At 40.0% G+C, this 22,479-nt stretch overlaps 1 protein-coding gene across 10 annotated transcripts in view; it reads right to left on the reverse strand.

Moving 5' to 3' along the window:
• The window catches only part of LOC129169290 (neurexin-2-like), a 217,883-nt gene that overhangs the window by 150,603 nt on the left and 44,801 nt on the right, over positions 1–22,479 (reverse strand). For 7 of the 10 annotated variants that reach the window (XM_054755575.1, XM_054755578.1, XM_054755577.1 and 4 more), the window contains exons 3-6: positions 11,984–13,023; positions 10,681–10,704; positions 3,956–3,985; positions 3,688–3,699 (exon numbers count right to left, since the gene is read on the reverse strand). In XM_054755575.1, coding sequence (XP_054611550.1) covers positions 3,688–3,699; positions 3,956–3,985; positions 10,681–10,704; positions 11,984–12,686 — 769 coding nt within the window. In that variant the 5' untranslated portion in view covers positions 12,687–13,023. The remainder of the gene's footprint in view (positions 1–3,687; positions 3,700–3,955; positions 3,986–10,680; positions 10,705–11,983; positions 13,024–22,479) is intronic. The other 3 variants (XM_054755569.1, XM_054755572.1, XM_054755571.1) reach the window with 3 other exon arrangements.

Raw genomic sequence — 22,479 nt, forward strand, 5'->3', positions numbered from 1 at the left:
GTTTTGTGTGCATTACACTTAAACTACAGTGTCATTAATTTGCCAGAAGGTCCGACTCTAACCGAAACGACGTTTAACCAAATCGTTCTTTTTCCCTTAAGAAACAATGTAAATCCAATTAATCCGTTCCAGAAAGTCAAAAACACGTTTTTATAGTTTTATAATTATAGCTTTACATGCATAAAACAATTTTAAATGCATATAAATGATGAATGAAAGGGATAAATGAATATATACCTGAAATAAATACCTCCATGATTTTTGGCGTGACTGAAAACAGAAAGGTGGTGGTGGTTGATCTCGCTGCCACATCAGGCCTTTGGGAACAGTCACGTCTTCAATGAACGTAAAAGTAACCTCAAATGTTCATTTATCCCTTTCATTCGTCGTTCATATGCATTTACAATTGTTTTACGTCTGTAAAACTGTGATTGTAAAACTATAAAAACGTGTTTTGTGTTAACATTTTTGAGAGACAACTTCTGATGACATCATAGATGGGCGACTTAACTTCCGTTAGTGTATGCCATTGTATTTAGCTAGCTAATAGGATGCTAACAAGGAGGGATGTTTTGTGTTTAAAAAATACATTAAGAGCACAGTTGAACTAACACAGTGTATTAATAACATGACAAGATGCATGCCATATTGTACGCTAAGTGGAGAAATAACATTTTTTACGCTAAAAAACACGCTAACCGGGGTGGACGCTAGCCGAGTTTCCATTGTATTCAAGGGCAATATATTGTTATACAGCGGAACCTCGGTTAGCGTGTTTTTCGATAAACGTCAAAAAATTTGCCCAAAATGTTCCCTTGGTTTGTGTACGTTTTCCATTTAGCGTACAATATGGTGCACGTCTTTTTGTGTTATTAATACTCGTCGTGTGTCCGACTGTGTTCTTAGAGAAAGGAACATTCAAATCACGGGCAAGAGCGCTGGTGTACATTCCTGCAGTTTGTGTGTATATTGCACACAAACTCCCTCAACACTCGCAACATCTGTGGTGTTGTGTTGGGTGATAAAACTGCACATTGTGGAGTGGCCTTTTATCGTGACCAACCTAAGGCACACCTGGGCAATAATAATACTGTCAAATCAGCATCTTGATATGCCACATGTGTGGTGGATTGATCATCTCAGCAAAAGGTGCTCACTAACACTGATTTAGACAGATTTGCGAACAATATTTGAGAGAAATGGTAGGGATGAGCAGGATACTCATTTTAGACAAGTATCCGTTACGAATAATAATGCATTTTTGCCGAGTACAGCTCGTCATGAAACCGTAATCGTGATGAAGGAAAATCCTTATCGGGTAACTACTTATGCATTCACTCTTCACGCTCTGTGATTGGCCAGTCACACACAGCGACAGCCCCTCCCTAGACAGACTCGCTACAGCCAGAGAGAGGAGCCATGCCTTGTTTGGCTAGCTACGCGGTGCATTTGACAAGACAGAGCTGTAAACGGCTCGTGTTGCGTCGGTCTGCTTGCTTCTAAGTAGGCTGGTGATATAAAGTCAGTTGGAAAACGTGCGCGTAGAACTGAGTGTGGTGCTTTTGAGAAAACTACAGTGAACAAGGCTGACAGATTATTTCCCTCTTTGCCATCACCGGATGTTTGCATGAATCACCAACTTCACACAGATCATTAAAAAATATTTAAATAATAAAGTCTTACAGATTACTTAAACACATACACAGTATGAATACAAAACAATAAATATATCAACTTCTGATCAATCTATGTCAATTTTAGACTTAAAATAATGTACAGATTTAAGCCCCACCCATTTCTGATTAACCACACCCACTTCCGGTTTATGCCCCACCCACTCTGAGTACAGATATGGATACAGATCATTTAGATGGATCAACAGACGCAGATACAGATAGTAGTGTACTCACTCATCCCTAAGAAATAGGCCTTTTGTGTACATAAAAATGTTTTAAATCTTGTGATTTTTGTCTGTGTTGCATTTATGTTTTTGTTGAGTGCAAATATAATATATTGCTTTCTCAGGGCATTGAATCGATAGCATCTGGACTGTTCAATTGCGATCGATTCAATACCCTGAGAATACAATGAATGAGATTATTCACAGGCAAACAATATATTGCCCTAATAGTGGAACTTCTAAAGTTGAATGACCCAGAGGTGGTACAATTTGGAATGTTTTAATAAGTATAACTGAAAGAAAACCCCATTTTATGCGATACCACCGCAGAAACAAAAGGAAACCTGTGATATCATAGACCCACAAATGGAACAATGTCGGAAAGTGGCACACTAGCACTCTGTCCTTGTTGCTAAATTAAAAATAGTACCGAAACAAGAATTGAATGTGCACCAGGTTCTCATGTGAAGCAACTGGCCTCTAATGAATAAGTCTGCATAAAGTTAATTTTGACAGTGGTTAACTACTTTTTACACTTGTATGACAATGAAGTATGTTAGAATGCATATTCACAATGTCATCAGTTACAGTACTGACCCGAATATACGACCAATGAATATAAGATGACCCCTCGTTTTTGGAAAAACGTTTTTTAAGAGATAATCAAAGACAGTTAAATACTTTTCAATAATTTTTAAATAATTTCAGTGAATTGACAACTGGTTGATTGCAATAAACTAAAATAAAAAGGTATCATATTTTTTACTTGCTCGACAGTTTGATGACTCTACTTCATTGATCACCATCACCTTAAAAGTAGCAGAATTTGCTAACCTGCCCAATCTTTGAGACACTTTTCCTTCTGTGTCGCAATTGTCAATACGGTATAATTGACAGAGGTTAACTTATTTTAACAATGGCATAGCAGTTGCTAATGTTAAAATTTTATGCGAAACATTAACGTTCTACGGGAGAAAAAAAATCAATAATAGATTGACCGGCATCCCGGATCAATGTTCCACTAATCATACATACCTGTATACTTAATGCAGGTGTGCTGAAAACAAAATAAGACTTGAATAATAAACAAATGCAATCTACAAACCTGTGGGGGGAAAAAGAGAGAGCACAGGAGCTGCAACCAAAGTCTGTGACTTCCAGTAAAATGGTTGTGTCTCATTAGAATATCGCGAAGATCAGTTTTATCTCTTCGAAATGACATTTTGCAAATGAGAAAATGGAGGACACGAGCTGTGTATTTTACTGTCGGAGTAGGTCATCAAAGGCAGGTCTGTGTTTAGAGGAAAATGATTGCCATGGAGACGGGATGGTGACTTTTTATCTGACTCTCAAAAGAAAAACAACAGGGTAAATATATAGAACAGTGCTGCTGAATGAACACCGTAGAATATGTCCAGCATTGCAGCCAGTGAAGGTTTTTCCTCAGCGTATAGAGCATTTGGTGGACGATTATTGCTTGAAGTATGTGTTGTACGGAGGTTACAGTGTAGTGCTGCTTCCCTAAACAGGATTACATTTACATTACAGAACAGTGAAAGGCAATATCATTTGCAACCCAGCACTGACACCAAAACTAACATCATTTTAACACACTGCTACATTTGAATGGTAAATTATGCTTATAACAGTAAATTATTGTCTTAATATATTCATGTATTCTTCTCATTATCTTGGCAGGAAGAAAGTCAGTGAGCTGCTGATGACCCAAGACACATTTTTGGCTTGAGAGCAAACCAAAGAGATGCTTATGAGCATTAGGGCATTACCTTGGCGTAAAACTGCAGAGGTCATAGGTGATGTTCCAGTAGCTCAGTCAGTGGTCAGGACAAAGGTTTGATGGACAAGAAGTGAGTGTGTCATGAGCATGATAACATGACAGGGAGCGAAAATGAATATGCAAGTATATATGGAAAATAAAAGAGGAGGAGAGGAAATATTAGTGCAGCACAGTTAACTGAATTGATATCTACAGAAAGGGTGGGGATGTTGTGATCAAGTGGCTGGGAGGGAAAAGCAAACCAATAGACCCCATACCTTGGCGATTTAACATCAGGTGCGCCAGACCTTGAGGGAAAGAACAGAAAAAAGGATACGGAAAAACAGGAAGTTCATAAAGAGGATCGGGAAAAACAAAAGCATTGTCACAATGTTGGACTGCAGTTTGTGACAGACATCCTGGGGTAGGCACGGATGTCGAAGTTCAAAACGTGGAAAAGAGGAGGAGTCAAAGTAAAAAAGAGACAGACATCTCAAAGGGAGGGAGGGAAAGGAAAGAAAAAAAAACATCTTGATTGGCGCAACCCTCGTCGTAGTTGCTCACAAAGATGCTTTTTTTCCCCAAATGGAACACATATCTTAATGCAGACAGTGTTTGAAATGTACCAATTAACACTTTCTACTTGTGCACTTTTATTTCCATCTAAATGCTCAGTCAAGCCTCTACTCTACCAAACAGGATGCTGGAAAAGGGCAACACTGACATTCATCCTCATCCATTAAATTGTAAGTGATGATAACAGAATCTTACCAAGCATATTATGCCAACCCGAATGGTAGATTTACAGGTTTGAGCACTAACGATGGAGTAAACAGCTCTGCTGCTGCAGCACTCATACAATGACATCACTCACCAATCATCATGTAACACATCAGCAGGGGAAGAAAAAAGAAAGAAAGGAGAAAGGAGCAGCAGGCGCCAAGTTGTTCACTCCTACATCTATTTCCTCTGCGCACACACGCACACACACATACACATACACACATCAATATGCAGCCTGGCAGGGAGTATATGTGGCATACTTCAACCGCCTTTTGCGCCAGAAAGGAGATGGGCATGACAAAACATAACACTGCTGCTGAGCACATGAGCCCCACTGAGCCAGCCAGCACAAACAACTCTGTTCATTGCATCAGCACTCTACATAACGCTCCCACAGGACCACGTGCTCGCTTTGTCACCCTTAAGACTCATCCAAAATGACAATTCAATTCAGTGCCATACCACATGCATTCTTGTTGGGGCGCCACTGTTAACCGTTACGGTACAAAGCATAGTATTATGGTACCAAAATAGCTTTGGTGCAGTTTGGTATCGCAGGATAACAAATGCAGTAGTGCAATTCTTGAAGGGGTTCACTTCAGTTTACGGTCAAGGTGAGGATCAGTTAATCTGGTAGGTTTTAGATCTTGTAAGACCTACCAGATTAACTGATCCCATATAGTATATGCAATTTGCAACAAGTGTAAAGCGCTGCGTTTAATCACTTCTAATCTCACATCACACCTAAGGAAGAATCACTCCCAGACACATGCAGCTGGCCTGCTTGCAGCAGAAAAATGAGCGACGGGAGACGTGTTGAATTACTTTATTTTGTTCTTATATGGATGTTTGTGCCACATAGAACTGTGCAGCTTCCAAATTGTAAAATTGCCAGCATGATTCCATGGGATTCTTATTTGTGAATTTATTAAGACTTACCTGTCTTACTTGTTGAAAGTAGTTGACATGTTATTTTAGCTGATTATTGGTCATGGTTTTTGAAATGACTTTCTTTGAGACAAAATATTTCAAATAAATATGGCACTTTTTCTGTAACTTGTATCGCATGTTGCAGTATTTGTACCTGGTATCCTACCTAGAGACACGAGCCAGATCAGGGTTTAAACGTGTGAACTGTACTTTGACAAACTGAATTGAATTGTACGGCTTAAAAGAAGCATGCCTTAAGGTTCAGTCACTTGGGAACGTTATAAAGATGCAGGTCAGAGTATGTCTACGTGTGGAAAACACAGTCACCCAAGGGAACAGGTACTGTATGTTCATGCATCACACACACACACGCGCGCACACTATGCTTTTTGAACAACACACAGCTATATGCACTCCCACAGAGGCAGTTGCTTCAAGACGACACACCAATACATCGTACTCGACATAAAAACACAACCACCTCTTCTTCCTGCTCTCCTCACCCCTCAGGCCACCTCATTCTCACCAGCAGTGCTGAGATTCAACCAGACAGCAGTTCGAGGACCATCACCACCTTAAGGTGTCTGTCATCCTCCGGCTACGGAGGGGAGGGTGTGTATCACTCATCACAACTGTGGCAAGACAGAGACAAAAGACACACCCAGCAGCACCAAACTGCAAAACACCACTCAGACAGGAGTGGAAACGTCTGTGAGGCAAGCTAACCATCCATCCTTGGGCCTGTTCTCACAAGAATTTAGTAGGAGTGCTCACAAATTAGTAGAAAAGGGCCAAACAGTATCGCATAAAAGTGAGTAAGTACACCCCTCAAATCTCAGCAGCCAATTCATTATATCTTCTCAAGGGACAATACTACGAAAATGTAACACATATAACTCATCTACACAGAATAGCTTTACATTGTCATCTTGAGATCCTTATGTTAGAAAACTGACATGTAAGCATCACATTCTCCTTCAGAATGTCACAGTAGATGTTGGAATTCATGTTTCCCCCAATGAACCACAGCTCCCCAGTTGCCGGCAGCACTTATGCAGCCCCGGACCCTGACGCTACCACCATAATGCTTGACTGTAGGCAAGACACAATTCTCTTGGTACTCACTTTGCTCACACTATTTAGACAATAATGGCCGTGTGTCGACTCATTTCAAAAGGACAGTAAATCTATACTGCTACACAAGCTATACACTGGCTACACTGAAGTATATCCAAGTTTAATTTCTATAGTGTAGTCCTTTGGACGATATACTGTATCAGAAATAACATATAATTTGACTCTTGAATACGCATGTAAGCTTCACTGTTCTCCATTTTGTTGCATATTGCTGGTTTCCGTTTCGAGTTGTACAGTACAGCTAATAGATCATAGATAAATAGATATTATCAGTTTCTCAATCGTATTTCAAATACAAAAACATATTTGTCCCACGATGGGGGCATGACAGAAAATAATTGAGAACCACTGATTTCGGTCAAATTTAGGTATAAGTTCCGACTTACGTTAAAACGTCCGATGCAGGACTTGTGTACCTTTAACCTTTCATAAGGGTTCAACAAAATAACTAAAAAATGAAACTAATGACAGACGTTCTACCTCTTGTTTTATTGTTTTTGACTATTAACAGGAGTCACTTATGCGACTTTTGTCCTTATATGCCAATGAAATGTCTGCCAATGAATCTTAAAATGTTATGTGTGCAGTTTATAACATCTTATGAGTAAAATTATGACTTTTTGTTTGTGTGTGTGTGTAAGTTCTATTCCTATGATTTGTAATTCAACGTCTGAAAAAGGCCACCTGGAAGGAATGGTGCTGTGTAGTACACTCTCCTACTGAAATTCCCATGAGAACACATCTTGTACATCTGAACAATGCAGAGAAAACCATGTGACCCATGCGGGTCAAAGCATCACAGGCAGAATGTGACAAACGCTCTGACCAACCAAGCTTAATCTTCGACTTCTGTAGGAGGATTGGAGGCAAAGTGGATGAGATCTGTCGTACCCTGCCCTAGTAAAATATCGTAGTCAGGCAGTCACCGCATTGAATATTCTTATCCTACTTGGCTGAGCCTTACAGCCAAATCTGAGCGTGGAAATGCAGAGATAGAGTCCCAGGAGCATATATATGAACATAAACTGCCTTTCCCTCCCTTCCTCATACTCTTCAGTTTGCTATTTTTAAATGGCAGAAAAGCAACTAAAACAGCAGGCAATGGAAGCTTCAGTAATTTATATGTTGGCATTTTGCTTTGAGCTTTTTTGATTCAGCTTGCAGTCTCATTAAGGCACTCTGGCATTGTTTTTGGATGTAAAAGGAATGAATTCAACCAAGGACATTTCCTCACAAGCACATGCATTTTTTTTTTTAATTCCTGGCCTTTTGTTCACATGCAATAGCTAGTATGGTGCTTTTCACTGCCACGTTTTTTTAAATGACATCACACTAGAACATCATCTTCTTTTTAAATGTTATTTTTCATATTATAAAATCTTATCTTAATCTTGGATTATAATTGATCTTCAGTGCTGATTTTTAACTTCATTTTAAATCCTGGCTCACTGAATCAAGGAAAATAAATGTCTGAATGCCTGAAAAAGGCAGTCGCTGTTGATTTTTTTTTTTAGTCACCTGATTAAATTGTACTTGGCATCCGGCAGATGCAATTTCATGTGGACTTGGCATGTTAATAAGGGTGAGATTCTAACCCTGTTAATTAGATTTTTTTTTTATATATATATTATGTTTACTGCACTTACGGTCTATCTCTACACTGAATCCAACTCTCTGAGCCAGTCTTTGTGGTTTCTTTATAGCTAGTTGGAGCTTGTTCTATTTCAGAATTTCTAGGTTGACTGGGTTCTGCAGGGACGGGTTTAACCCCAAAAAAGTTTTCACTATTTCTTCAGTTCAAAGCCGACTGTATGCAACTGGCTTTAGATGCTATTTTTTCCAACCAAAACACATAAGAACACCACGACCAGAGAGTATATGTTAACAATACCGGTTTAAAAGAACACATTGTACATTGTATGTATTTTTCACAATTACATTTTTTAAACTGTAATAAAAATGATTTTGGCCCGAATAAAACGGCTCTCACTCACCGCTGTCTGATATCCACGTACATGTGGATATCACGCAAAACGCACAAAAGCAGTCTCAAAGGGGCGACCAACAATTTACATTTGTCGCTTTTGTTGCACTATACATTCAGCGATAGCTACGGTGAGACGCTAAAGTTTGCCAAATCACTATCATTAGCTGACAACAAACATAAATAATGTGTGCGCGTGTGTTACGCGGGGCGTACTTTACGTACACGGAGCAGGAAGAGGACGTTGCCACGCTCTAGGCAGCCGGGGAAGCCATTGCAAAATGTACGATTATTTGCCGGAATACTGTAGAGTGGGGAACTATACAATTACATGCTTAGAAAAACATCACTTAATTATTGAGACATTAATTAGTCAGCAACTAGGAAGAAAGAGCCATTGCATCAGGATTAGGATTTGCCAAATTTGTTTTGCATGAAAAGTACCGTATTATGCAGCCTGTTGTAATGAGGGATTAGACCAAGGTCATAGCTACTGGAAGATCCATCCACTCAGACCAGCTGTGTCCTTCTTTTAAGGATGTCTATGCTTGCTTTGTCATTCCTGTAGTTCCTAGAGTGCAATTACCGTGTGTACTTATGCATACAATTCTGCGGAAAAAAACCACAGCGAACCAAGAGAAAAAAAATCCAACAAAGCAATGACAATGTGTTGGACTTTGAGAGAATCCTCTGCGGTCCGCTTGTGCGATGTGAGGTGGCTGCGCTTATCTCTCGCTTGCAGACCTGCTTTTCTACTCTCAAAACATCAGAGGGTGCTTTTGGCATTAGAGCGTGCCCCGGCGTGGCCTTTGTCCACACAGATCAACGGGATCCCACATGCTGCATACTGTAGATGAACAACTGGCAAGTGCCACCTGCTGTGCCAAACTGTTCTGTTGCCACCAGGCAATTCCACTGTCCAATAGGGATTATTCCTAGATCACTTCAAACCTACAGTCAAGATCGAATAAAGCATATGGACGACCATTGATGCAGTCTATTAAAAAAACAAAAACAAAAAAAACTTAGTTGATGCAAGGACAACAGCCTTGCTGCTGCACAGGAAGCTACTGTAGATTGCAAAAACAAGGCATTGTTGTTGTCATGCCTTCTGCACAGGGGAGTGTCTCCATGTCAAGCTCTAATCCAATAAACATTGTGATGCGCTCTCTTTGCAGTATGTCATCCAATAATGGCTGCCGTTTTGCTGCAAGCGCGGGCTCATGTCACCTTTGCGTGTGTAAGCCATTATTGCTTCAGAAACACACACACACACGCACCCAGTACACTAAATATGTCTCATTAACAACATAACATTCTGGACTATTTGCATCCATGTCATGTTTTGCTGTGTTTTTGACGCAAATGCACCAAGTAAATTCATGGATTTTTGCAGAGCAGGTGTGCATAGCTGGCTGCATAACAGTGATTGATAATGTGTATGGTTCAGTGCATCTCTCCAGAGCCTGCTGGCCGCCACTTCCACACAACCGCCACTTTGCTGACGTGACGTATAAGTCTCATATAGTTACGAAACAAATGTCCTTTTTGCACTTTTCAGTTAACATTCTGTATGTTATTAGAAAAGCGGCCTGTTTCCTCGACTTTGTTGCAGATAATGAGACAGTAATGAGACAGTGCCTTCCTCTCAGAGAGAACAAAACATCTCTGGGAAGTCACATTGTGCAAAATAACAGAACAAATTGATGAATGTCCTCAGAAATCAGCCAGCAGATTTCTGCAGTCATGTTTGACTCCATGTGTCAAGCTGGGAGCTAAAATGTCATTCACGGCTGGTAAACAAATAGTCGAAAATGTGAAACTTACAAGAGGGCAAACAAAGGAAGTTATAAAACAATAAGTCTCATTGCAGTTGTTTTTTTTCCCGTGGCGCAGTATGCAAACTCTCTCGTGTTGTGCGACGCCCACATACTCTGCACACCTCACCAGTCACCTCGAGTGCACTGATTACATGTACAAGGAGCAACACAAAGAACTTCCTACTTATGAGCATGTGTCCTTCCAGCCTAATTTGTGGGATGTCAGAACTGCAGTCCAAACTGACAATAACAACCCGATTAGAGCAAACACGCTAAGGCTGCGCTAAAAGCCTTTGCAAAGACTAGACATCGTCATCATTATGCTCATTTTTATAATGCAGTGGCTTACCTTCTACTTCTTTCTGGACACCTGCTGCAATAGGAAGAAAAACAGACAAAATTATTTTGTTGACAGTAGAAGCTGCTTCCAGTCTACAAAGCTAACACAGCTGCTAAATACCTTGTGTTTGTTGAATATTTCACTCGCAAATCCATTTCTAAATTGGATTGTTTGCTTAAATTAATGACTGTGGAACAAATTAAATACTAGCATGTCCTCACTGGATAATGCTAGTCTTTCTTTCATCATTTTGCTGATTGAATATTGCAAATAGTCTAATATCACTTTAAGTGGCATTCATTGCACTGTACTCCCCGTTGAGATGATTATGATGATACTAAGTATCATATATACAGTATTGTTATTCCAAAGACTGCTACAAGACTGGCACATGAATGGAAGAATAAAATAAGGCTAAATAATTCTCTGTGACATACTTTCTATAGCATTAGATGGAGGAGAATGAACATTGTTAATGAACTAATATGTTCTGTGCTGCGGTGCATCCCTACAATTGTTTATATATTTAAAAAAAACTCTGTAAGCAACCACAACTCCTACCAGCTTGCTTAGCTTCCCTTGCAGCAAGGGAACAATGGTAATTAAAAAGAGAACTGCAACTGGATCTAATCGATTGTTTACAAGAGTCATTTTTATTGCAAATGTTGATCCAAAATTGGAGAAAATGGAGTTCACAGAGGTGGGCTGTATGCCCTTTGAACGGGTCATATACACACAGGACATAATGTCTTTACGGCGCAATATACTTTTAAGATGGTATGTGTCATGCAATGCAAGCGGTTTTGTAGGGGGAGGAACGAGCCGCTGTAGTGTACACTGGCGCCTCAATACAGAAGCATCATCTAAGTTTCTGAGAAGGAACCCGAAACTGAAACCAGCGAAAGGCAACAAAACAAAAGCGTATGCGAGGGTTAAAATGCATGCATGAGTACAAAGAGTGCTTACATGTTGGCAGGTGAGCCCTTGTATTGGGACCCTACATTTTTGTTTTGTTTTATTTGTTTGATTTGCGGCTAAATATATTAAAGCCAAATATTTTCAAATTAAAGTTAAGCTTGACTTCTGTTGGAAGTTTTCAATTGCGTGGTTCAAAGTTAAAATTGGCTTTCAAATTGTCTCCTGAGTATTTTGGAGTAGCAAATAAACAAGTAAACAAAGGACATCAAGCTGCTGTCACATTAGAAGTTGTGCATAGGTAACTGATTGTACTCTCACAGATTTTACTTCAATCAGTTCCATGATTATTTACCAAGGTGTTTCGCTGTAAACACAAAGGTGTGATTTGCCTCACCTTCGTGGCAGTAGCTTCCCACGTAGCTGGTGTTGATGCAGTCACAGAGGACCTCTCCCTGGCTGACAGAGCACAGGCCTCCATTGCTGCAGGGGGGGTGTGCGGCACATATGTAGTCCAAGTCGCTGTGGACAGCCTGGCCGTCCAACAGCAAAGGCAAGGCCTCCCCTACTTTCAGATTTGCAATGAGGCCCTGAAAAGGCGGTTCGTACTTGACGTTGCTGGACGTCAGGGCGGAGAGACGCACATCAGGCGAGATCCCGCCCACGTAGAGGTCGCTGGCCACGACCATCGCTTTCCTCTTGGACTTGACCTCCGCCGCCTTCTCTTCATTGTCCACCGTGAGCTTGGTCTCTCGGTAATTCCGCGAGAGGACAACTCGGTGCCAGCGCAGGTCGTCGATGCGCGTCTCCGTGTGCAGGGATGCCGGCTCGGCACAGTGGATGGCGAAGCGCAAATGGAGTCTCCCATCTGATATGAGCAGCTCTAGGAAGTCGCAGTCGCCACCATCGTCCAGGTAGAGCACCAGAGCTTTGCTGATGTTGGTATTGAGGATGAAGCTGAGTTCTCCTGTTGTTTTTGCATCCCATTGTCCATAACGAGTCCACTGACCAGGAACACCTTCATATTCCAATGCTATACCTGTTAGCACCAGATGAACTAAGAACAATAACCAGGAGGCTTTGTTATGATACCTGGCCATGGTGGTCTGGTTGTCAATCCAACACAATAACACGAAGGAATTGTAGCTTTGCGTCTACTGGAGCCCTACAATCTCGTCTCTCTCGCTCAAACAAAACCGAGATTCTCTTCACAAATGTTTCTTTAGCCTTGACTGTCTATCCGGATTCTTTGTGCCATCGTTCCACACGTGACAGAAAGAGAACAAACATCACAAGCGACCCACAAGACTGTGTGCTTCCTCGTCTTCGCCATCCAGTGTCTTGGCCTCCATCCAGCACGGCTCCAGTCACTTCTCCATGTGTCAACTAGGCACTGAGCCTAGGTGCAGCGCCTTGCCTTCTCAGCCACACAACAGCCTACAGGACAAAGCCAAAAAAAAAAGAAAAAGAATGTGAAGCGATTATCCAGAGTTAATGCAAAGAATCTTCTGCAAAACACATCCTTATGAGTGGATGTCAAAATCAAACGCACATTAAACATAGGAATATGAGCAATAATTGAATCATTTCTAGGAATAATTCACAATTGTAGGGATCACATCTTATCAACAGAGGAGCTGTTCAGTCGTCTGTTCAGCTATAAGAAGTTGAACTACAGACCTGCACCATGGTACAACTCGTGGCAACATTATTTTGCACATTAAAACATTCTGAGAGATTCTCCCATCCTGTTTCAAATAATATAAAACATTCCTATTGTCTAAACCACCGTGTTTCGAAGTAGAGAAAAATCCAATAAATGATCATGAAATTAATTATGAAAATGTAAATGTACTGTAGCTTCTATGAGGCTCCGATTGTACTGAAGATGTCTTCATAATCAATATAGTTTATATATATTATATTTACCCAATAGACGATTAATGAAACATGGTCAATTGCTCATCCCTAATTCAGAGAGTGAAGAACACCGCCAAGGCTTGCCACCCTCAAAACCGAGGAACATCGAGTGCAGCTAAAAGAAACTTTCATGCACAGCTGTTATTTCTTCTGATTTCTAAGGGAACACAAGGTCGCACATAAGCACAACAACCTCATCTAATTAGAGGGATAAGCTTCTGAACACAAGAAGTTGCTGACAGTTGACAATCTGGATCACACCTACATGGCACGACAATATGACAGTAGCCACCAAAATGGTGTTGGGACTCAATTTCCCATGATCCTCTACTGCAACATTTACTTCCAAAGGATAACACCTTGTGACAGCCAGCATTAGAAGTTATATGACCAAAAATATGTAAATTTTGCTTAAATATGCCAATTTTGGACTAATTATAGGCCGTAGTCAACCACAGAACAGCGATGATTTATTGATTAATAAAGTTGGAAAAACCATGATAGAATAAGCCCGAAAAATTGTAAACATGATGTGACGAGGGACGACTGTAAAGTGCTACTCAGAGCTTCATTAGCATACATGCTAATCTTTTCCAGTTCTGCACATAGACCAGTCGTTTCACTGTTAACAAAAATAAAATAAAAATAAAATCAGTGTGTTTGTTTGTCGGATTACTTTGTGGCAAACAACAGTTTGGGCTCTCAGCAGCAATCCAAACACATGAATCTCTGTCCTGCTAATCAGCTAGTTAGCTTGTTATTCCACTCAGCATAATTCCATAACTAACAACAATTTAAGACAGGCACACACTTAGAAGTGATTTAGGGGCTGTCCACACGGTAACGTTTTCAGGTCGAAATGGCACAGTATTTTATCGTTTCAGCCTTTCATGCACACAGCAACGGCGTTCTGGCCTGAAGAGGTCTTGCAGAGTGTGAATATTTGGCAACGTAGCCGTGTCCTTTCCGTGTGAATATGCAAACCACTACTTTCTGAAAACAGTGACGTTATCGACCCATCGCCACGTGAGCAGAAGTGATCGCTGCCAACATAACATGAATATTTTAACCGGCATGAGTCACCCCAGTCGACATTCTCGTGATATTTTTTTGTCTGATGCTCCAAAATGACTCACACAAGTAATTCCACTTCTTGGATGAGACGATGGACTTTATGCACATTCTATAGTTTTAAAGTCACATGTTTCTCTCTGTGTGTCTGTTTCCAGCGCTACAGGTAGGCGTGTCTTGTGGATTAATCCGTTCCAGTCTGGATGCGACTACAGTGGAACCTTGGTTAGCATCATTAATTCATTCCACTAGGTGTGACTCTAACCAAAACAGATGCTAACTGAATCTATTTTTTCCATAATAAATAATGTAAATCAAATGAATCCGTTCCAGGAAGCCAAACATGTTAACACAAAACATGTTTTTGTAGTTTTACAAATACAGTTTGACATATAAATGATGAATGAAAGCGATAAATGAACATTTAAGGTTACTTTTACCTTCACTGAAAACGTGATTCTTGACGACTGTCCCCAAAGACACGATGTGGTGGCGAGATCAACCGCCACCACCTTCCTGTTTTGACATGACTTGTATTTTTAATTCAGTAGTGTTTCTCACGTTAATAGTGTAACCCAAAAGAGCCGTAGAAAGTTGCAAGTGCCGGCATTTTGATAAAGAAGGTGAGACACATTATTGAATTCAAGAAATAACATGACAAAACAGGAAGACGGTGTCCATGTGGTGTCTTGCTGCCACATCGTGTCTTTGGGAACAGTGGTCCTCAATGAAGGTAAAAGCAATCTTAAATGTTCGCCCTTTCATTCGTACTTCATAGAAATTTTGAATTGTTTAATGCATGTAAAACTATAATTATAAAACGTTTGTGTTAAAATTTTTGAGAGTCAACCGCTGATGACATCGTAGACAGGCTTCCAGTTTTGGTTGCCATTTTGTTCGCTAGCTAATTGGATGCTAACAAAAAGAGATGTTTTGTGATTAAAAAATATACATTAAGAATACAGATGGACTCATGCAGTCATAACACAACAAGATGTACACCATATTGTACGCTGACCTGAGAATGCACACATACCGAGGCAAAAGTGTGGCCTAGGTTTTCTACGTTAACAAAAAAACATGCTAACCAGGGCGGACGCTAACCAAGGTACTAAACCGACACTTGTGTGGACACAATTTTTTTTTCAACCTGACAAATAAATAAATAATAATAATCCCAGGGGCGTTCTGTGTTGACAAGGCCTTAGATGTGTTGCTGATCACGTCACACTGTACGAGTTCACCTGTGATGTTAAGAAAAATTTAAGCCAATTAAGTCATGTAGGTGTCAAACTGTTATCGACTAGCAAAACGAATCAAGAAGGCGACAGCGTTTCAGCACTCAGTGGACTCGGAATGCTAACGCTAACAACAACAAAGTAACATGCCAGAAACATGCAACTCGCAACTGATGAGAACGTTAGTTTCAAAATTAGTCACAAAATGAGGATGAATTTAGATGACGTGTACATTGTCACTTCTCTGTCATGTGAATATGTTCTAATATACTGTATATATATATATATATATATAATGGGTTTTTGGACAGTACATGTTCCATATCTCCATAAATATCCATGGAAATTGGTTGTGTAGTTTTTGGGTAATCCTGCTGATTGGTTCAGTGATATTTTTGAACGGGCTCAATCATTCTAACTTGTCACTTGGCAAGATAGATTCAAATCAACTGCCCTCACAACATGATTTATTTCAAAGTGAGAAACATTGTTATTGTATGTTAAATTGTGATTTTCCCTCAACAGGGTGCATTAGTAAAGGCATCTCCTGCAGGGCTGGCCCATTTTCATCTCAGCACAAAAGGAAATATATTATATGTTTGAGTCAGCGGGGACTTATGGCATCTGTTGAGGCGCCGGCAGATGAGGAACTGCCACATTTGGGTGTGTTCACTTTTGGCGGGGTTGCAAGAAATAGCATATCATAGGAGGCAAATCAAAGTTGCTCTTGAAAGCTTTAGGCAGTAAGAAAACCCTTCAGATAGATGGGTTTATCATGGGAATAGCTGCATCCTGGAAGGTCATACAAACTGACTCTCTCCACACACGATGAATTGCAATTTGCCAGAGTGCGTTATAGAGTATGAAATGAGAGTGTGTCCCAGTTGTATGTGCGCGGTCGCACTTCACCTTGTTGTGATTTAGACAAAGAACACATTTGTATTATTCTTTGCGGTGGCTTTCAACACAATAACTTCATTGAAGAGACAAAACATCCTGAGCGATATGTCACCCTGAGCATCATAATGTGGGTCGGGTTGTTCTCCGGCAGGTTATAATGATACCAAACAAACAAGGACAAGACGTATTTCACCAGCAAAAAGATAGAACTGGGCCGTCCCTGTTGTAGCGAGGTGTAAATATTATCTTAATTGGTGCTACATGACCAGAGAGTACAGTGAAAGTTATTTGTTATTTTCCTTTGCCAAACAACACTCGCTGCCTTGGGCTTTTTGCCTACAAAACAAGAAAGAAACTAAGCTCTCAGTAGGGTGCAGACCTACACCACGATTGAATCGCACCATTTGTGTATTTGTTTGCCTGTCCGCACGTTAGCATGCCAATTCCTGGTTCACAGAGAATAACAACAGGTACGTGCAGTTTTTGATTCCATAGTATGGAGTATGAAACAAATTACTAACACGGACAAGGGGAAGGCTTTAAATAACCTCTGCTGCTTCCTGCTCCTTCTCAGGCAGGCTGAATTGTGAAACTGTAAACGTGAAAAGTAAAGACAATGGATATTCGATATTTGATATCCTCTAACTAATGTCACGTATAGGCATGGGCCGGTATGACATTCTGATGGTATGATAACCTTGGTCAAAAATAACATGGTTTCACGGTATTATAACTACAGCTCTAAAATCTGTTATTTTGAAATATCTTTATTGAAAAGACAAACAAATTCACGTCAAAACATTTATTTTTAAACCATATAATAGAACAATAGAAAGTGGTACATACAGTGCAGGCCAAAAGTTTGGACACACAACTCAACCGATGGTTCCAAACCCATTAATAAGGCAAGAAATTCCACTAAGTAACCCTGACAAGGCACACCTGTGAAGTGGAAACCATTTCAGGTGACTACCTCATGAAGCTCATTGAGAGAACACCAAGGGTTTGCAGCGCGATCAAAAAAGCAAAGGAGGGCTACTTTGAGGAATCAAAAATATAAGATATTTATTTCACACAAGTACATAATTCCACACGTGTTCATTGGTAGGTTTGATACCTTCAGTGAGAATCGACAATGAAAATAAAGAAAACGCATTGAATGAGAAGGTGTGTCCAACGTTTTGGTCTGTACTGTGTGAATTTAAACGAAATAACAAAAAATAACCAAATTCTTTTGAAATAAATACTGTAATAAATAAATAAAATGCAGTTCTCAATGCGTTCTACTGTGTTCTATCGTGCAGCTCAAGTCACAACTCAATAAATATTTTCTTATTAAAAAAAAAAGAAAAAAGCGAAATGCAAAGTACATGCAATCAAGTGGCTTAAGAAGGTCACAACATAAATAATAAAAAATAAAACTCGGAATGTGACATTATTATTTCATAGTGGTGAATGAAACTGTGCCATGAAACTTTCCACAAACTTCAATTTCCGGGTCATGTGACTGTTGCTGGCAACTGAGACGTTAAGTGGTTGTTGTTCAGTGAGAGGAAACGGTCGCTTATCCTCGACTCCTGTCTCATTCTCAATCACATGTCCACCTTTGGTGACCCTTGATGTGAGTAATATGTTGACCAACAACGGTGACAACATCACAGCTCAGTGCTAACGAGACAGCTAACGCAGGTGCTATCTATGCCTGACTTTTGGCAACACAGCACACGCCTGTGGTTTCAACACGTCGAAGCCCAGTTCCGACTGCAAGGAATAACATAGGACGACAAAGTATTTTCCACGCTCTGGACCCCCACAGCATGGCGGATAATTTTAGTCGTTTTGAAACCGTGGCTTTTTCATGAAACAGGTAACCAGCCCGTGCCTAGTCATGTATTATGGTTCTTTTACTGTGATGCCACTGGGTGCATTTCACAAATAAACACTGTTAGTGCAACTTTATTAATTAATTACTAATTTTATTAGTAATTACCTATTTTTTTGGGGCCCCTGGCAGTCAAGGGACCTTGGAATTGTCCTGGCGTTTCCCCTTTATATGGAACCCCGGCCAATAGCACTCATCCATTCTTTTTCTATGCCACTTATCCTCATTAGGGACGCGGGGGCATGCTGGAGCCGATCCCAGCTGACTTCGGGCGACAGGCGGTGTACACCCCCGGGGAGAACATGCAAACTCCACACAGAAATGCCCAAGGGAAAATCGAACCCAGGTCTTCCCGATCTCCAGACTGTGACTGTGTGGCCAACATGCTAACCACTAGACCACCGTGCGACCCAATAGCACTCATAATAAATAAATTTAAAGTGCGTTACAGTCTTTACAAATTGCATATTTACAAAACAATAGCATTCCAGACCGCAGACATACTGAGCTAGCAAGCTTGTTGTCGTGTGGAGGGACGACGTCATCGCTCACGCGCCCATATCATAATCGGCAGAGAAACTGATATGAACTGATATTTATGCCAATATCCCTAATGAGAAGTACTTCAATGTATTTGTGTGTGTATGCTCGAAATAAAACAAACAAAACCACAGAGACTTAAATGGAAAAGTGAGAAAAATAAACAAAAATAAGCCAAGAAAATAAATTCCTTTAAAAAAGTGTTATTGAAGAGCGCTGTATTTGTATTTGTTGTCCATGTATGCTGGCTAGGAAGCAGCTACTACTAAACTTAGAGAAAATATTGATCTATCCACCTTTCACAGAGCATAATAGAGTTTAATCAAGATCCAACCCTCCCACATAGTTTCACAGAAATCAGCTGTGTCGTTTTTGTGAACACCAACTGAAATCGAAACTGTTTTGCGCTTGGTGGAAATGATAAACACCTATTTACTTCAATTAAGCTGTATGGATTTGATGGAGACTATCACAAGACTTATCACAAAAAGCAACATTTTGGAAATTGTGTTATTTCAGTTATCCAGGCACTCTGAACACTTCATTCTCGCACTATTCACACAGCCACACATGAATTCAAGAGAAGAAGAAAAAAAACACCCACTCAGGGTGTTATTTGAAGAAGTATGCCTTAGGCTGATATCGAATGTGTCAATTTGATTTTTGCAAAAGCTGTCAAATGAGAACAAATGCTCAGACATCACTTCTTTTTAGAACACTGGGATCACTTAGATGAGTACAGTATATGACAATACTCTGGTCAAAACACATAAAACGTAATATTGCATGACACCCGAGCTCAGACTTTACCCTAACAATTGTGCTTAATCATTCATGACATAAAGTATGAGCACTATAAATTATTTCACTGCGGAAAGACAATATAACTACGGTATAAGTATAATTGCAGGTTATGGACATTAACTATTTACTGTACTATGCTACATTATGCAAGATTATCTACCTTCCATAACACCAGATAATGAATGACAATAACATCACCATACATTTTTACATTTAAATACATTCAGTAGTTTTCATAGTGACAGTCTGAGCAAGAGTTGCTTTGACATATAACATATTTAACATTTAACATATATATATAAAAATATAAATACAATAACGGTACTGGCATAAATGCTCCAATGAACACCTCTATTCAATTAACCGCAGTCTCCTATAGTTGCTGGGTGCGTGGTCTACAAAGTAAATAACCACCGGTGTCTCTGATTAATGCAGAGTCAACAGATCATCAATGGATGTGGCTGTAGGCAACCTCCAGATGTAGTTTTCATTCACCCCACAAGATGGCAGTACCTGCCTTTGAAGTATCATGAGTGGTCAGCAGCTGTGTCTACCTCTGCATGAGCTTTAAAATGTTGCAATCGCAATTCAGCTGTTTGCGTGAAACTCATGCATGTTGCACTGTTGTTTATTGTTATTATTGTTGGTATTATTGTTATTATTGTTTTTATTATTATTATTATTGTATATTGTATCGTTGTTATTCTATTATTGTTAACTCATCAGCACTTTTACAACATTGGTTCTGTTGCTGCTGTGCTGTGTTGTTGTTGTCCTACTTTGTCTTGCACTCCAAATCATCATTAATGTTTAAAAATGAAGTTGTTATACACAATGGGTTTAAAAAATTCACAAATAATCTTTTTCCAAATATGGCCTGATTCCACTGAATGCCCCGGGCAATAAGTAGAGACGTTACGGGACTTGTCCTATTAAACTGCCACATCTCAGCTTGCTTAAAAATTACTTAAACCCTCCAGCCCAGGTTTCACTGTGCTCAAAATGCGTCACTTGCCAATATTTATTGGTTCAAGAGTCAAATGCTAGAAGATATTTTGTTCATTTCTTGGAAAAGAGCTTTTTCCTTCATGTTTGTTGGTGGTTTATCATTAGTTTATATGTGCTGTACAGCATCGTTGCTGTACAGCAAGTTTCGGTCCTGCAGAAGAACAAAATTTAGCAATTCCTGTTCTATCCAATCAGGATCTTGGCTGCTAATTTTTTGTTGTACTAAGAACCAACATGCTACCCAAGGGAGGTCCAACATTTAGTGATCGCACATGTGTAGCCATTGTAAAGCGGTGCACTAAGACTGTGTGGTGTGATTCTACAGAGAAACCGCACTCAGAACATTACAGCATCAATCAAACCACCTTCATTGTGAGTTTTAATAACACTTCAGCAAACATAATGGTGATATAACAGCACCTCTCTGTAAAAATCAATAGGATTATTCAGTGAGAGAGCTAAAGAGGATAGAAGCAAGATGCGACAAATGACAAAAATATTATTATCACACAGATAGACAATCATAATGTGATTACATCCAATCTAAGAAGAGCGGTCATATACAGTTATATACTGTAAATTTCAACCACATTAATAAACATATTGTCAAATTAAAACCTTTCAATACTAAACATCATTGTAAAAGAAGACATTTCAAGCACTTGGATTTCTTCTATGGGTCCACCTCATGAAACCTGTAGAACCTATGGACATACATACCGTATGTGAATGAATGTACTTATAAGTGCAGGCTTTTGATGAATTAATCCGCTTCTTGTCACAACTTCAACAGGATGAATAGTGCTCTCATGACCCACTACAGCAGCCTGTGTACTTAGAGTTGAATAAGGTGCTGTCTTTCAAGACGCGTCTGAGCTGTGAACACTTCTTTTCTTCTAATGTTTAGCTTGTGGTGCAATATTTTAAGAGTGCATCATTTCAACTGCACGGTTATTGGGCCCAAACAGTTTAGCTCTTCACTTTTTTCACTCATCAATTTTCCTACAGATGAGCGGCGGAGGTTGATTACGCCGCCGTCCTTTAAATAGAGCCTGCAAGACTATGAAGCAATTTCAATGCGCCTATAGATGTGAAACGAGCAGAAGAGCACGCTTGATAATCACATAAAGGCGAGGCGCGAGAGCTCGTCAAGGTCTTAAGTGAAAGTGATCTCGCCATGCACCTGCAAACTCTTAGCTCCTATTCAGCAATCTATTCAGTGTGCAATCAAATCAAAACACAGGCTGGCGTGGGTGAGGAGGATTTGCGTGCTTTGATACAAAGGGTCCAGGGAAGGGCAATATTTGTGCCACGTTAAGGATTGGCTTTTTGATTCCTAAAAATCTGTGTAGTCCCATCCTTCTTGAAGCGAGACACAACTTGGCATCTATCAACAGAGGGTATGAAAGTGACCGGACTGAAGTTGCGCAGGCTGAGAAAGTTAGTGTTATGATGCAGTATGTCTGCATTCACTCCACTTGGCACCTTAGGAAGTGTGTTGACACGCTTGTATTTCTCAACAAGAATCAG

Source organism: Dunckerocampus dactyliophorus, chromosome 16 (genome assembly GCF_027744805.1).
Source record: "Dunckerocampus dactyliophorus isolate RoL2022-P2 chromosome 16, RoL_Ddac_1.1, whole genome shotgun sequence".
NCBI classification, from domain to species: domain Eukaryota; kingdom Metazoa; phylum Chordata; class Actinopteri; order Syngnathiformes; family Syngnathidae; genus Dunckerocampus; species Dunckerocampus dactyliophorus.